We start from the raw sequence: 18,118 nt of genomic DNA, 5'->3' as shown, positions 1-18,118 counted from the left end.
AAACACCAGCCGTCAGCCGCCCCAGAAATGGCGCATCCAGCTTCCCATGCCGCACACACTGAGAAGCGCAGGCATGCTTGCGCTCCTCAGTGCCTGGCTGTGACGGCATCCTACCCTATGGATGCGCCATTTCTGGGGTGGCTGACGGCTGGTGTTTCTAGCCTGGGAGGGGGCCAATATTCATGGCAACCTTCCTGGGCTATTAATATCAGCCCCCAGCTGTCTGCCTAGCCTTTGCTAGCTATTAAAATAGGGGGGACCCCACGTCATTTTTTTGGGGGGTCCCCCATTTTAATAGCTAGTAAAGGCTAGGTATTCAGCTGGGGGCTGATATTAGTAGCCTGGGAAGCTCCATGGGTATTACCCCCTTCCCAGGCTTCAAACATTTGCCCCAGCCGTCTGCTTAACTTCCACTAGAGACTAAAATTACGGGGAACCCCACGCCAATTTTTTTTTTTAATAAATCCTTTATTTTAACACTAAATGACAAGTACAGTAACCAACACTGTCACTGTACTTCTTATATATGTGACTGACATGTTTCTATCTATCTAATCTATGTGTGATTCTCTATTCTTTCTGTTCTAAATTGTCGGGTACCGGTGTTATAAGTGTGTACGCCGCTGCTGAATTGCCGAATTTTCATGTTTCACTGAGCACTGTTCCCATCGATTTGGGCAATCACTGTAATGCCACAACCACCATGGCTGTGGCATTAACGTCTTAAAAAAATATTAATTCCTGCTATTCCATTTAATTGTAATGTAAGGGAGATAATGTAATGTCAGCGCTTGAGCAGGAGAATTCTCTCACGCTGGGATGGCATTCTGATGACAGGCTGGATCTCAGCTGAGCGCTGCCATCCAGCTTGTCATCCTTCAGAGACACTGCAGAGCGCAGGCATTATGGGAACTTCTGATTCCGGTATTCGATATTGTAAAAGTATCGGAACTCAGTATCGGAACTCCGATACCGCGAATATCGGTCGATACCCGATATTTCAGTATCGGAATGCTCAACACTAGTTATCAGTCATTGTACAGGAGGAGGAGGAGGTGAGCTGTGACATCAACTACTGTGAATGGTGGATCCTGTGTTATCAACTGTGAATAGAGGTGTTATCAGTCATTGTTACAGCTGAGGCTGTAAATGTGGGGATTTCTGCACGTGAGTCACACTCCAGACTGGATAAATAGAGACATTTTAAAAATGTTGTTCCTATTTCTTCATCATTTGCACATCAGTAACATGTCTATCCAGCCTGTGATTTCCATAACTCCACAACTTTTCTTTCTTGGTGTTGCAATTTCATTGTTGAGGCGTGGCTGTATATATACACATACAGTGGGTACGGAAAGTATTCGGACCCCTTTAAATTTTTCACTCTTTGTTTCATTGCAGCCATTTGGTAAATTCTAAAAAGTTCATTTTTTTCTCATTAAAGTACACTCTGCACCCCATCTTGACTGAAAAAAACAGAAATGTAGAAATTTTTGCTAATTTATTAAAAAAGAAAAACTGAAATATCACTATTTCTATGCACTGACTGTGACAGAGAAGGGGGCTGGCTCACCTGTTGAAATGAGCAGCCACCCCCCTTGTATGTATATGCATTGGCAGTGACAGAGAAGGAGGCTGGCTGACTGTTCATTTCATCAGATAAGCCAGCCCCCTTCACGAAAGTACTGATGAAGTGATAACCCAACAAACTCACTCCTGTCTTGAACCAAACCTGGAAGCGGATCTGCTGGGACTGCCGCTCATATTTCATTCAAGCACATTAGAAAGTTGTATTTCGCTTCTATTTTAATCATACTTTTTCTTCCCTAGACAACAACTCTAATGTCAGTATTTTATGTTTCCCTTAGATAAGGAGGATCCCAGGGAATCCATTCTCTGCCCACAAATGGACAATTAATGGTCTATTCATCAGAGCCATTACATAGAAAACAGCATTCTACCCTCGTCGCCATCCATTGTGGCTGCAGTCCCATGTAACTAATGGACATGGCCTCATAAATACATTGCACACATCACATATGGTGCTGGATTACATCCTGGGAACAGATTAGACCACTGCAACGCAATGTCAGAATGATTTGTTTCCGCAGCTTCCGTCTATATAACCCACTGCACTGTCACTGCTTCTAATTCCCTCCAGTCATCACTGTATTATTAGAGTAGACAGCAGCATATAGCAAAGGTGGGGGAGGGGGGATTAGAGGAGCGAAGTATTGTCCTACACCAAGGAAAATATCAAGGAAGATTAGGGGGAGAAAGTCACTATGCAATCTGATGATAGATAGAAGGATAGATAGATAGATAGATAGATAGATAGATAGATAGATAGATAGATAGATAGATAGATAGATAGATAGATAGATAATAGATGGATAATAGATAGATAATAGATGGAATAATAGATGATAGATAGATGATAGATAGATAATAGATAGATAATAGATAGATAATAGATGATAGATAGATAATAGATAGATGATAGATAGATAATAGATAGATAATAGATAGATAGATAGATAATAGATAGATAGATGATAGATAGATAATAGATAGATGATAGATAATAGATAGATAATAGATAGATAGATCGATAGATAGATAATAGATAGATAATAGATAGATAGATAATAGATAGATAATGGATGGATGATAGATAATAGATAGATCGATAGATAGATAATAGATAGATAGATGATAGATAGATAATAGATAGATAATAGATAGATAATAGATAGATAGATAGATGATAGATAGATAATAGATAGATAGATAGATAATAGATAGATGATAGATAATAGAAAGATAATAGATAGATAATAGATAGATAGATAATAGATAGATAATGGATGGGTGATAGATAATAGATAGATAGATAGATAATAGATAGATAGATGATAGATAATAGATAGATAGATAGATAGATAATAGATAGATGATAGATAATAGATAGATAATAGATAGATAATAGATGCTAGATAGATAATAGATGATAGATAATAGATAGATGATGGATAGATAATAGATAGATAATAAATAGATAATAGATAGATGATAGATAATAGATAGATAATAGATAGATGATAGATAGATAATAGATAGATAATAAATAGATAATAGATAGATAATAGATAGATAGATGATAGATAATAGATAGATAATAGATAGATGATAGATAGATAATAGATAGATAGATAATAGATAGATAATATATAATAGATAATAGAATAATAGATAGATAATAGATAGATATATAATAGATAATAGATGATAGATAGATGATAGATAATAGATAGATAATAGATAGATGATAGATAGATAGATGATAGATAATAGAATAATAGATAGATAATAAATAGATAATAGATAGATAGATGATAGATAATAGATAGATGATAGATAATAGATAGATAATAGATAGATGATAGATAGATGATAGATAGATAATAAATAGATAATAAATAGATAATAGATAGATGATAGATAATAGATAGATATATAATAGATAGATAATAGATAGATAATAGATAGATGATAGATAGATAATAGATAGATAATAGATAGATGATAGATAGATGATAGATAATAGATAGATAGATAATAGATAGATAATAGATAGATAATAGATAGATGATAGATAATAGATAGATAGATAATAGACAGATGATAGATAATAGATAGATAATAGATAGATGATAGATAGATAATAGATAGATGATAGATAATAGATAATAGATAGATAGATAATAGACAGATGATAGATAATAGATAGATAGATAATAGATAGATGATAGATAGATAATAGATGGATAATAGATAGATGATAGATAATGGATAGATGATAGATGATAGATAGATAATAGATAGATGAAAGATAGATAATACATAGATAATAGATAGATAATAGATAGATAACAGATGGATAGATAATAGATAGATAGATGAAAGATAGATAATAGATAGATGATAGATAGATAACAGATGGATAGATGATAGATAGATAATAGATAGATAAAAGATAGATGATAGATAGATAATAGATAATAGATAGATAATTGATAGATAGATGATAGATAGAGGACAGATGATAGATAGATAATATATAGATAGATTATAGATAGATAATAGATAGATAATAGATAAAAGAGATGATAGATAGATAATAGATAGATAGATAGATAGATAATAGATAGATTGATAGATAGATAATACATATATAATAGATAATATATAGATAGATAATAGATAGATAATAGATATATGATAGATAATAGATAGATAGATAGATGATAGATAGATGATAGATAGATAATAGATAGATAATAGATAGATAGATAATAGATAGATAATAGATAGATAATAGATAGATGATAGATAGATGATAGATAGATGATAATAGATAGATAATAGATCATAGATAGATAGATAATAGATAGATAATAGATAGATGATAGATAGATGATAGATAATAGATAATAGATAGATAATAGATAGATGATAGATAATAGATAGATAATAGAGAGATAGATAATAGATAGATAGATAATAGATGGATAATAGATAGATAATAGATAATAGACAGATGACAGATAATAGATAGATAATAGATAGATGAAAGATAGATAATAGATAGATAATAGATAGATAATAGATAGATAATTGATAGATGATAGATAATAGATAGATAGATGATAGATAGATAATAGATAGATAATAGATAGATAATACATAGATAGATGATAGATAGATGATAGATAATAGATAGATAATAGATAGATGATAGATAGATGATAGATAATAGATAGATAATAGATAGATAACAGATGGATAGATGATAGATAGATAATAGATAGATAAAAGATAGATGATAGATAGATAATTGATAGATGATAGATAGATGATAGATAGATGACAGATGATAGATAATATATAGATAGATTATAGATAGATAATAGATAGATAATAGATAAAAGAGATGATAGATAGATAATAGATAGATAATAGATAGATTGATAGATAGATAATAGATAGATAATAGATATATGATAGATAATAGATAGATAGATAGATGATAGATAATATATAGATAATAGATAGATGATAGATAATAGATAGATAATAGATAGATAATAGATGGATAATAGATAAATAATAGATAGATAATAGATAGATGATAGATAGATAATATATAGATAGATAATAGATAAAAGATAGATGATAGATAGATAATAGATAGATAATAGATAAAAGATAGATGATAGATAGATGATAGATAGATGATAGATAATAGATAGATAGATAGATAATAGATAGATGATAGATAATAGATAGATGATACATAATAGATAGATGATAGATAATAGATAGATAGATAATAGATAGATAGATAATAGATAGATAGATAGATAGAAGATAGATAATAGATAGATGATAGATAGATAGATAATAGATAGATAATAGATAGATGATAGATAATAGATAGATAATAGATAGATAATAGGTAGATAATAGATAGATAATAGATAGATGATAGATAATATATAGATAGATAATAGATAGATAATAGATAGATGATAGATAGATAATAGATAGATGATGGATAATAGATAATAGATAGATAAAAGATAGATGATAGATAGATAATAAATAGATAATAGATAGATAATAGATAGATGATAGATAATAGATAGATAGATAGATAATAGATAGATGATAGATAGATAATATATAGATAGATGATAGATAGATAATAGATAGATAATAGATAAAAGATAGATGATAGATAGATAATAAATAGATAATAGATAGATGATAGATAGATAATAGATAGATGATAGATAGATAGATAATAGATAGATGATAGATAGATAATAGATAATAGATAGATAATAGATAGATAATAGATAGATGATAGATAGATAGATGATAGATAATAGATAGATAGATGATAGATAATAGATAGATGATAGATAATAGATAGATAATATATAATAGATAGATAATAGATAGATAATAGATAGATAATAGATGATAGCTAATAGATAGATAATAGATAGATAGATTATAGATAGATGATAGATAATAGATAGATAGATGATAGATAATAGACAGATGATAGATAATAGATAGATAGATAATATATAGATAATAGATAGATGATAGATGATAGATAATAGATAGATAGATAATATATAATAGATAGATAATAGATAGATAGATAATAGATGATAGATAATAGATAGATAGATGATAGATAATAGATAGATCATAGATAATAGATAGATAGATAATATATAGATAATAGATAGATGATAGATAGATGATAGATAATAGATAGATAGATAATATATAATAGATAGATAATAGATGATAGATAATAGGTAGAATACAGCAGACTTCCCCTGTATATACTCGCAGTGATTGGCAGCCGGCTCAGAGTCACATACTGTATGATGCAGCCGGCTCAGAGTCACATACTGTATGATGCAGCCGGCTCAGAGTCACATACTGTATGATGCAGCCGGCTCAGAGTCACATACTGTATGATGCAGCCGGCTCAGAGTCACATACTGTATGATGCAGCCGGCTCAGAGCCACATACTGTATGATGCAGCCGGCTCAGAGTCACATACTGTATGATGCAGCCGGCTCAGAGTCACATACCGTATGATGCAGCCGGCTCAGAGTCACATACTGTATGATGCAGCCGGCTCAGAGTCACATACTGTATGATGCAGCCGGCTCAGAGCCACATACTGTATGATGCAGCCGGCTCAGAGTCACATACTGTATGATGCAGCCGGCTCAGAGTCACATACCGTATGATGCAGCCGGCTCAGAGTCACATACCGTATGATGCAGCCGGCTCAGAGTCACATACTGTATGATGCAGCCGGCTCAGAGTCACATACTGTATGATGCAGCCGGCTCAGAGTCACATACCGTATGATGCAGCCGGCTCAGAGTCACATACTGTATGATGCAGCCAGCTCAGAGTCACATACTGTATGATGCAGCCGGCTCAGAGTCACATACCGTATGATGCAGCCGGCTCAGAGCCACATACTGTATGATGCAGCCGGCTCAGAGTCACATACCGTATGATGCAGCCGGCTCAGAGTCACATACTGTATGATGCAGCCGGCTCAGAGTCACATACTGTATGATGCAGCCGGCTCAGAGCCACATACTGTATGATGCAGCCGGCTCAGAGTCACATACTGTATGATGCAGCCGGCTCAGAGTCACATACCGTATGATGCAGCCGGCTCAGAGTCACATACCGTATGATGCAGCCGGCTCAGAGTCACATACCGTATGATGCAGCCGGCTCAGAGTCACATACTGTATGATGCAGCCGGCTCAGAGTCACATACCGTATGATGCAGCCGGCTCAGAGTCACATACCGTATGATGCAGCCGGCTCAGAGTCACATACCGTATGATGCAGCCGGCTCAGAGTCACATACTGTATGATGCAGCCGGCTCAGAGTCACATACCGTATGATGCAGCCGGCTCAGAGTCACATACTGTATGATGCAGCCGGCTCAGAGTCACATACCGTATGATGCAGCCGGCTCAGAGTCACATACCGTATGATGCAGCAGGCTCAGAGTCACATACTGTATGATGCAGCCGGCTCAGAGTCACATACTGTATGATGCAGCCGGCTCAGAGTCACATACCGTATGATGCAGCCGGCTCAGAGTCACATACTGTATGATGCAGCCGGCTCAGAGTCACATACTGTATGATGCAGCAGGCTCAGAGTCACATACCGTATGATGCAGCCGGCTCAGAGTCACATACTGTATGATGCAGCCGGCTCAGAGTCACATACTGTATGATGCAGCCGGCTCAGAGTCACATACCGTATGATGCAGCCGGCTCAGAGTCACATACCGTATGATGCAGCAGGCTCAGAGTCACATACTGTATGATGCAGCCGGCTCAGAGTCACATACCGTATGATGCAGCCGGCTCAGAGTCACATACTGTATGATGCAGCAGGCTCAGAGTCACATACCGTATGATGCAGCCGGCTCAGAGTCACATACTGTATGATGCAGCCGGCTCAGAGTCACATACCGTATGATGCAGCCGGCTCAGAGTCACATACTGTATGATGCAGCCGGCTCAGAGTCACATACTGTATGATGCAGCCGGCTCAGAGTCACATACTGTATGATGCAGCCGGCTCAGAGTCACATACTGTATGATGCAGCCGGCTCAGAGTCACATACTGTATGATGCAGCCGGCTCAGAATCACATACTGTATGATGCAGCCGGCTCAGAGTCACATACTGTATGATGCAGCCGGCTCAGAGTCACATACCGTATGATGCAGCCGGCTCAGAGTCACATACCGTATGATGCAGCCGGCTCAGAGTCACATACCGTATGATGCAGCCGGCTCAGAGTCACATACCGTATGATGCAGCCGGCTCAGAGTCACATACCGTATGATGCAGCCGGCTCAGAGTCACATACTGTATGATGCAGCCGGCTCAGAGTCACATACTGAATGATGCAGCCGGCTCAGAGCCACATACTGTATGATGCAGCCGGCTCAGAGTCACATACTGTATGATGCAGCCGGCTCAGAGTCACATACTGTATGATGCAGCCGGCTCAGAGTCACATACTGTATGATGCAGCCGGCTCAGAGTCACATACTGTATGATGCAGCCGGCTCAGAGTCACATACTGTATGATGCAGCCGGCTCAGAGCCACATACTGTATGATGCAGCCGGCTCAGAGTCACATACTGTATGATGCAGCCGGCTCAGAGTCACATACTGTATGATGCAGCCGGCTCAGAGTCACATACCGTATGATGCAGCCGGCTCAGAGTCACATACCGTATGATGCAGCCGGCTCAGAGTCACATACTGTATGATGCAGCCGGCTCAGAGTCACATACTGTATGATGCAGCCGGCTCAGAGTCACATAGCGTATGATGCAGCCAACTCAGAGTCACATACCGTATGATGCAGCCGGCTCAGAGTCACATACTGTATGATGCAGCCGGCTCAGAGTCACATACTGTATGATGCAGCCGGCTCAGAGTCACATACTGTATGATGCAGCCGGCTCAGAGTCACATACTGTATGATGCAGCCGGCTCAGAGTCACATACCGTATGATGCAGCCGGCTCAGAGTCACATACTGTATGATGCAGCCGGCTCAGAGTCACATACCGTATGATGCAGCCGGCTCAGAGTCACATACTGTATGATGCAGCCGGCTCAGAGTCACATACCGTATGATGCAGCCGGCTCAGAGTCACATACCGTATGATGCAGCCGGCTCAGAGTCACATACTGTATGATGCAGCCGGCTCAGAGTCACATACTGTATGATGCAGCCGGCTCAGAGTCACATACTGTATGATGCAGCCGGCTCAGAGTCACATACTGTATGATGCAGCCGGCTCAGAGTCACATACTGTATGATGCAGCCGGCGCAGAGTCACATACTGTATGATGCAGCCGGCTCAGAGTCACATACTGTATGATGCAGCCGGCTCAGAGTCACATACTGTATGATGCAGCCGGCTCAGAGTCACATACCGTATGATGCAGCCGGCTCAGAGTCACATACCGTATGATGCAGCCGGCTCAGAGTCACATACTGTATGATGCAGCCGGCTCAGAGTCACATACTGTATGATGCAGCCGGCTCAGAGTCACATACTGTATGATGCAGCCGGCTCAGAGTCACATACTGTATGATGCAGCCGGCGCAGAGTCACATACTGTATGATGCAGCCGGCTCAGAGTCACATACTGTATGATGGAGCCGGCTCAGAGTCACATACTGTATGATGCAGCCGGCTCAGAGTCACATACTGTATGATGCAGCCGGCTCAGAGTCACATACTGTATGATGCAGCCGGCTCAGAGTCACATACTGTATGATGCAGCCGGCTCAGAGTCACATACTGTATGATGCAGCCGGCTCAGAGTCACATACTGTATGATGCAGCCGGCTCAGAGTCACATACGGTATGATGCAGCCGGCTCAGAGTCACATACTGTATGATGCAGCCGGCTCAGAGCCACATACTGTATGATGCAGCCGGCTCAGAGTCACATACTGTATGATGCAGCCGGCTCAGAGTCACATACCGTATGATGCAGCCGGCTCAGAGTCACATACCGTATGATGCAGCCGGCTCAGAGTCACATACCGTATGATGCAGCCGGCTCAGAGTCACATACTGTATGATGCAGCCGGCTCAGAGTCACATACTGTATGATGCAGCCGGCTCAGAGTCACATACTGTATGATGCAGCCGGCTCAGAGTCACATACTGTATGATGCAGCCGGCTCAGAGTCACATACTGTATGATGCAGCCGGCTCAGAGTCACATACTGTATGATGCAGCCGGCTCAGAGTCACATACTGTATGATGCAGCCGGCTCAGAGTCACATACTGTATGATGCAGCCGGCTCAGAGTCACATACCGTATGATGCAGCCGGCTCAGAGTCACATACTGTATGATGCAGCCGGCTCAGAGTCACATACTGTATGATGCAGCCGGCTCAGAGTCACATACTGTATGATGCAGCCGGCTCAGAGTCACATACCGTATGATGCAGCCGGCTCAGAGTCACATACTGTATGATGCAGCCGGCTCAGAGTCACATACTGTATGATGCAGCCGGCTCAGAGTCACATACTGTATGATGCAGCCGGCTCAGAGTCACATACTGTATGATGCAGCCGGCTCAGAGTCACATACTGTATGATGCAGCCGGCTCAGAGTCACATACTGTATGATGCAGCCGGCTCAGAGTCACATACCGTATGATGCAGCCGGCTCAGAGCCACATACTGTATGATGCAGCCGGCTCAGAGTCACATACGGTATGATGCAGCCGGCTCAGAGTCACATACTGTATGATGCAGCCGGCTCAGAGTCACATACTGTATGATGCAGCCGGCTCAGAGTCACATACTGTATGATGCAGCCGGCTCAGAGTCACATACTGTATGATGCAGCAGGCTCAGAGTCACATACCGTATGATGCAGCCGGCTCAGAGTCACATACTGTATGATGCAGCCGGCTCAGAGTCACATACCGTATGATGCAGCCGGCTCAGAGTCACATACCGTATGATGCAGCCGGCTCAGAGTCACATACTGTATGATGCAGCCGGCTCAGAGTCACATACTGTATGATGCAGCCGGCTCAGAGTCACATACTGTATGATGCAGCAGGCTCAGAGTCACATACCGTATGATGCAGCAGGCTCAGAGTCACATACTGTATGATGCAGCCGGCTCAGAGTCACATACCGTATGATGCAGCCGGCTCAGAGTCACATACGGTATGATGCAGCCGGCTCAGAGTCACATACCGTATGATGCAGCCGGCTCAGAGTCACATACCGTATGATGCAGCCGGCTCAGAGTCACATACTGTATGATGCAGCCGGCTCAGAGTCACATACTGTATGATGCAGCCGGCTCAGAGTCACATACTGTATGATGCAGCCGGCTCAGAGTCACATACTGTATGATGCAGCCGGCTCAGAGTCACATACCGTATGATGCAGCCGGCTCAGAGTCACATACTGTATGATGCAGCCGGCTCAGAGTCACATACCGTATGATGCAGCCGGCTCAGAGTCACATACTGTATGATGCAGCCGGCTCAGAGTCACATACTGTATGATGCAGCCGGCTCAGAGTCACATACTGTATGATGCAGCCGGCTCAGAGTCACATACCGTATGATGCAGCCGGCTCAGAGTCACATACTGTATGATGCAGCCGGCTCAGAGTCACATACTGTATGATGCAGCCGGCTCAGAGTCACATACTGTATGATGCAGCCGGCTCAGAGTCACATACTGTATGATGCAGCCGGCTCAGAGTCACATACTGTATGATGCAGCCGGCTCAGAGTCACATACTGTATGATGCAGCCGGCTCAGAGTCACATACTGTATGATGCAGCCGGCTCAGAGTCACATACCGTATGATGCAGCCGGCTCAGAGTCACATACCGTATGATGCAGCCGGCTCAGAGTCACATACTGTATGATGCAGCCGGCTCAGAGTCACATACTGTATGATGCAGCCGGCTCAGAGTCACATACTGTATGATGCAGCCGGCTCAGAGTCACATACTGTATGATGCAGCCGGCTCAGAGTCACATACTGTATGATGCAGCAGGCTCAGAGTCACATACTGTATGATGCAGCCGGCTCAGAGTCACATACTGTATGATGCAGCCGGCTCAGAGTCACATACCGTATGATGCAGCCGGCTCAGAGTCACATACCGTATGATGCAGCCGGCTCAGAGTCACATACCGTATGATGCAGCCGGCTCAGAGCCACATACTGTATGATGCAGCCGGCTCAGAGTCACATACTGTATGATGCAGCCGGCTCAGAGTCACATACCGTATGATGCAGCCGGCTCAGAGTCACATACTGTATGATGCAGCAGGCTCAGAGTCACATACTGTATGATGCAGCCGGCTCAGAGTCACATACTGTATGATGCAGCCGGCTCAGAGTCACATACTGTATGATGCAGCCGGCTCAGAGTCACTTACTGTATGATGCAGCAGGCTCAGAGTCACATACGGTATGATGCAGCCGGCTCAGAGTCACATACTGTATGATGCAGCCGGCTCAGAGTCACATACCGTATGATGCAGCCGGCTCAGTCACATACTGTATGATGCAGCCGGCTCAGAGTCACATACTGTATGATGCAGCCGGCTCAGAGTCACATACTGTATGATGCAGCCGGCTCAGTCACATACTGTATGATGCAGCCGGCTCAGAGTCACATACTGTATGATGCAGCCGGCTCAGAGTCACATACTGTATGATGCAGCCGGCTCAGTCACATACTGTATGATGCAGCCGGCTCAGAGTCACATACTGTATGATGCAGCCGGCTCAGAGTCACATACCGTATGATGCAGCCGGCTCAGAGTCACATACCGTATGATGCAGCCGGCTCAGAGTCACATACTGTATGATGCAGCCGGCTCAGAGTCACATACCGTATGATGCAGCCGACTCAGAGTCACATACTGTATGATGCAGCCGGCTCAGAGTCACATACTGTATGATGCAGCCGGCTCAGAGTCACATACTGTATGATGCAGCCGGCTCAGAGTCACATACCGTATGATGCAGCCGGCTCAGAGTCACATACTGTATGATGCAGCCGGCTCAGAGTCACATACCGTATGATGCAGCAGGCTCAGAGTCACATACGGTATGATGCAGCCGGCTCAGAGTCACATACTGTATGATGCAGCCGGCTCAGAGTCACATACTGTATGATGCAGCCGGCTCAGAGTCACATACTGTATGATGCAGCCGGCTCAGAGTCACATACTGTATGATGCAGCCGTAGGCATTCGGAGTAGATCTGCCCTACAAACTGCACACACCACGAGCTTCCTGCTCCTCTAGTAATTACCCCTCCTCTATTATTTTTTACATTTGCTACAGAAAAAAAGAAAAAAAACAAACAAACAAGAAATTAAACTCCAATAAGACAAATAAAAATAATGAAATAAAAATGTATGCTTATTGTATTTTTATGGATGAGGCCTATTAACCAATTCTGCTCCTTCTTCAGCTTTGGGTTTACCACCATAAGACCAGACTGGGTCATTATTGTCGCCCACCATCACATGACATACATATACGTATATATACAATAAAAATCCCCTATGACATCAGGAATATAAAAGGAAAAAAAAAAATGAACCAACCTGTTGTGTGACATCTCCAGTCTTGGGCAGGTTCAGTCTTGATTCAAGTGGTCTTCTTCCAAGTCTTTGGAAGCCATAGCAGCTCTCTTGGATCTTTGTGGATAAATTCATTCCATTGGTCTAGAAGATAATTTCTTTTTTTTTTTCCATCCATGTAAAAAGTTTTTTTTTGTAATCACAGAGGGAGGAGATCTTGGGTCTTGAAGCTTGAAGGGTTACTTTGAGATGAGTTTTTGCAATACTCAATCCCCCCCCTCCCACCAGCCCAGCCCCCTCCTTTACTATCCCTTCCATACTTCTCCACATTGAAAGTAATGGAACTGAGCAGGATGTCAAGTGCAAAATGATGTTCTCTTTACTTTCTGTGTATGACACAAAAATAACAAGAGGGATTTGATCCATGGACCGAGCCGAGCGTCTGTTCACCATAAATTACCCAGCGCAGAACTATAGGAAGGTTGATGTAGACCATTGCTACTGTATTTGGTTGTAGGCTATAGATTCAGAATTTATTTTATCTGTGTCTCGAAGACTTAAAAAAATATCATTAGAAATATTTTTTCATTTTTTTTTATTTATATATTTTTAACAGTGGGTGCATTTATTTTTTGGGGAAAAAAAAAATCCCCTATTATTATTATTATTTATTTTTTATTTTTTTAAAAAAGGAGTATCAAACTGAGATTAGGTAGCGTTAACATTTTTAATAAAGTTTTTTGTTTTTTTCGTAAAGAAATAAATCTACATCAATTAATAAATTAAGGCTCACAAATATATATATATATTTATATATAACCATACAATATTTTCCAAAGTAAAAAAAAAAAAAATTTCCTGCTATATTCAAGAGCACCAAAATGCACTGCACATACTAAATCAACCATAACTTTGTTCACAACAGGTGTAGGTAAATTATTATTTTTTTTTAAGGGTTATTTTTTTCTTACCTCGGTGATGTAAATTTCACAAAATATAAATAAAATATATATATATTTTAAAAATTAAATTATGTCCAATAAATATTTATACAATAGATTTTTATTTTCAGGATTTTTCTTCTTTTTTTTTTTTTTAATTATTTGCTATCCAAAGAGTCTTCATAAATGTATATAAGGTTTTTTTTTTTGTTCCCAATTTGATTTTAAAAAATATTTTTTTTTTATATTCCGAGGAGGGGGTGGGGGATCACTTTGACATTTATCAATGAAATTAGTTATAAAATAGATCAGTGACTGGAAATACTGCAAAAAATTGTAACAAAAAAAGAAAATTTATCTCCAACAGCAAATACTGTCCAGGCGCTACCTAGAGACGACAAAATTTTCTATTGCAAAACGTATCGTTAGAAAAAAAAACAACAAAAAAAAATCCCTTCTTCCATTGTGACTTTTTTTATAGGGTCATTTGGGCTGCGTTGGTTGATGATGATTAAGGGGGGATCTTACAGGTCCGTTTCCCTGTTTGTATCCAGACACAGAGCATACAAGGACTTTCTAAGGTCCACATTACTCTTGGCTTTGAGGTTAGTCTTTTCTAAGGTCCCAGTTCCATTGTTGATGCCCTCAACATTTTCCAAGTGTACTACAGACTTGTTGAGTGAAGATTTGCTGGGACTCCTCTTCAGATCTCCAGCACAACTACCCTGAGCACTACTAGGTTCCTCCTTTAAAATTACCTGCTCCTCATGGTCAGTCTCTCTATGGTAGAAATAATTGAAATTTGAGACAATGACAGGGACAGGTAAAGCAATGGTGAGTACGCCCGCAATGGCACACAAGGAACCTACAATTTTTCCCCCAACAGTCACTGGCCTCATGTCTCCATAGCCCACTGTGGTCATAGTAACCACAGCCCACCAAAAAGCATCAGGAATACTAGAGAAATGAGACTCTGGATCATCAGCTTCTGCAAAGTAGACAGCACTGGAAAACAGTATAACTCCAATGAAGAGGAAAAATATTAGCAACCCCAGTTCTCTCATACTGGCCTTCAAAGTCTGCCCCAAGATCTGCAGTCCTTTTGAATGCCTGGACAACTTGAATATCCTGAAGACCCTTACCAACCGGATGACCCTCAAGATGGCCAAAGACATGGCCTGCTGTCCATTGTTAGTCTGTTGCTCAGCCAGCTCTGTGCCAAGGGTTATAAAGTAAGGGATGATGGCCACAATGTCAATAATGTTCATGATGTTCTTGGAGAACTCTGATTTGCTGGGGCAAGCAAAGAACCTGACAAGTAATTCAAAGGTGAACCATATGACACAGGTAGTCTCTATGATGAAGAAGGGATCTGTCAGCCCACTGGGGGGAGTAGGCTGTTGGGTGTCGTTCAGCACCGTGGACAGTGTTGGGGGCAGCTCATTCTCATCCCTGAACTCTGGTAGGGTCTCCAGGCAGAAGGTGATGATAGAGATGAGAATGACAAGCACACTAACTATGGCAATACCCCTGGCAGAACTAGAACTCTCTGGATACTCAAAAATAAGCCATACCTGGCGCTGGAACTCGTTCTTTGGAAGAGGTTTCTCCTCGTCTTTAAGGAAACCCTCATCTTCTCTGAACCTCTCCATGGCTTCCTCACCCAACTCATAGAAACGTATTTCATCTGCAAAAACATCAATGGAAACGTTGACAGGGCGTCTGATCTTGCCACCAGACTGGTAGAAGTAGAGGATACCATCAAAGCTGGGTCTGTTACGATCAAAGAAGTATTCATTCCTCAGAGGGTCAAAAAACCTCATCCTCTTCTCAGGGTCACCCAACAAAGTATCTGGAAACTGGTTGAGTGTGGACAGTTGGGTCTCAAACCTCAAGCCAGCGATGTTGATGATGACCCTTTGGTTATTTTCGTGGTCCATGATACCCAAGTCAAAGTGGTGGTCCTCCTCCTCCTCTGGCAGGTTATGGTGGTGGTGGTGGTGGTGGGCATGGGGTTCTTCTTCTTCATCCAACCTGATCACCGTGTCTATGTCACAGTCCTTGATGTTACTGCCAGGATAACTCATGATCATGTCGTTGCTTTGCAAGCGATCGCCCACACCTCCTCCTCCACATCCACCTCCACCACCACCACCTCCTCCTCCTGCCTGCCCGGTCCCTGGTGGCTGATATTGCTGCTGCTGCTTCTGATGATGATGATGATGATGTTGTTGTGGTCGTTGCTGGCAGCTTTCTCCACTGACTTCTTCTCTCCCTTGACTGTAATCATTCAGCCAAGATGGTGCCCTGGGGATTTGGAGCAGATCCCTCCTGCTTGCTGTGCTGCCTGGCATGGTGGTGGTGGTGGTCGTGGCTCCATCTTCTGCTGCTGTGCTGACAGCTACAGCTGGGGCTCCACCGTTCTCCCAACTCACCAAAGCAATCTCCATTCTTCAAACATGAAATATTCATCAGCCCCAATCATTCTGCAGGATGTCACAGAAGATCCTCCTCCCCTCCCTGAGATAGAGACACAGAGGGGGTGGTGGGTGCAATGGGAATTAGTGCTGGATCATCTCCAAAAAAAAAAAAATGGAATATACTGAATATATATGCAAGAGAGTGGAAGCAGAGCAGACCTCTGTGTACACAAATAACACAAGGAGAGGGAACCCAGATGAGAGACCAATCATTAATCCTGACGTCAAGGATGCTGCTTTCCTCCATCCATAGTTACCAAGCTTCTCTATGGAGCAGATGCCTGGCTTTCCAGAGAGCAATCTGTTCCTGTCTCTCTCCCTCTCTATCCTCCAAGCTCGTGCATTAATCTAACCTGAGGGAGGGGGCACCACAGAGACACCCCAGGAACTGATGATTGACAGCTCTTGGCCACTTCTGTGCAACAGGCTGAAGGTGAAGGTACCAGCAGGAGAAGACACCTATCTGTAGATACATCTTCTGTGCACTGCTGCCTTTATGGGGAGGAAGGGGGGTGTTATTTTAAGCTGACTCTATGGCTGCCTTTTCTGTAAAAATAAAGGGGGAGGTGGGAGAGGAGGAGGAGGAGGAGGAAGGGGAATTGTATTTCACAGTGCTTGTGTTGCAATGCAAAGTATTCTCATGGAAGAGGGACAGGAGAGGACATAGAAGTGCACAGGGGAGAAGTGTGGAGCAACAAGTGCAAAGTGTCCAAGATGGGGAATCCAGTGTGTTATGTTACTATGTGATCAAGTCAGAAGGGAAAAAACAATAGTGACAACTGTGCAAGTATCCAAATGTATCAGGCATGGAGGCAGGGACATGTACTGTCAGGACTAGCAGCAGATGGAGCATCATTAGTCCTACTTCTGATATCATTTATTACAATGACTGCAATAGGAACACTGGGATTAGTCTTATTCATAGTATTGTGATTGC

The 18,118-nt window shown here is 41.4% G+C and overlaps 1 protein-coding gene across 1 annotated transcript in view; it reads right to left on the bottom strand.

Moving 5' to 3' along the window:
• Window positions 1-17,734, bottom strand: part of LOC141164579 (potassium voltage-gated channel subfamily A member 1-like) — a 253,032-nt gene extending 235,298 nt beyond the window's left edge. The window contains exon 1 of the mRNA XM_073649980.1: window positions 13,785-17,734. Coding sequence (XP_073506081.1) covers window positions 15,226-17,151 — 1,926 coding nt within the window. The 5' untranslated portion in view covers window positions 17,152-17,734 and the 3' untranslated portion in view covers window positions 13,785-15,225. The remainder of the gene's footprint in view (window positions 1-13,784) is intronic.
• Window positions 17,735-18,118: the final 384 nt, after the last annotated feature.

Source organism: Phyllobates terribilis, unplaced genomic scaffold (assembly GCF_046119375.1).
Source record: "Phyllobates terribilis strain yellow unplaced genomic scaffold, ASM4611937v1 Scaffold_10__3_contigs__length_209671492, whole genome shotgun sequence".
Lineage (NCBI taxonomy): Eukaryota > Metazoa > Chordata > Amphibia > Anura > Dendrobatidae > Phyllobates > Phyllobates terribilis.
This window is presented reverse-complemented; position numbering and strand designations above follow the sequence as displayed.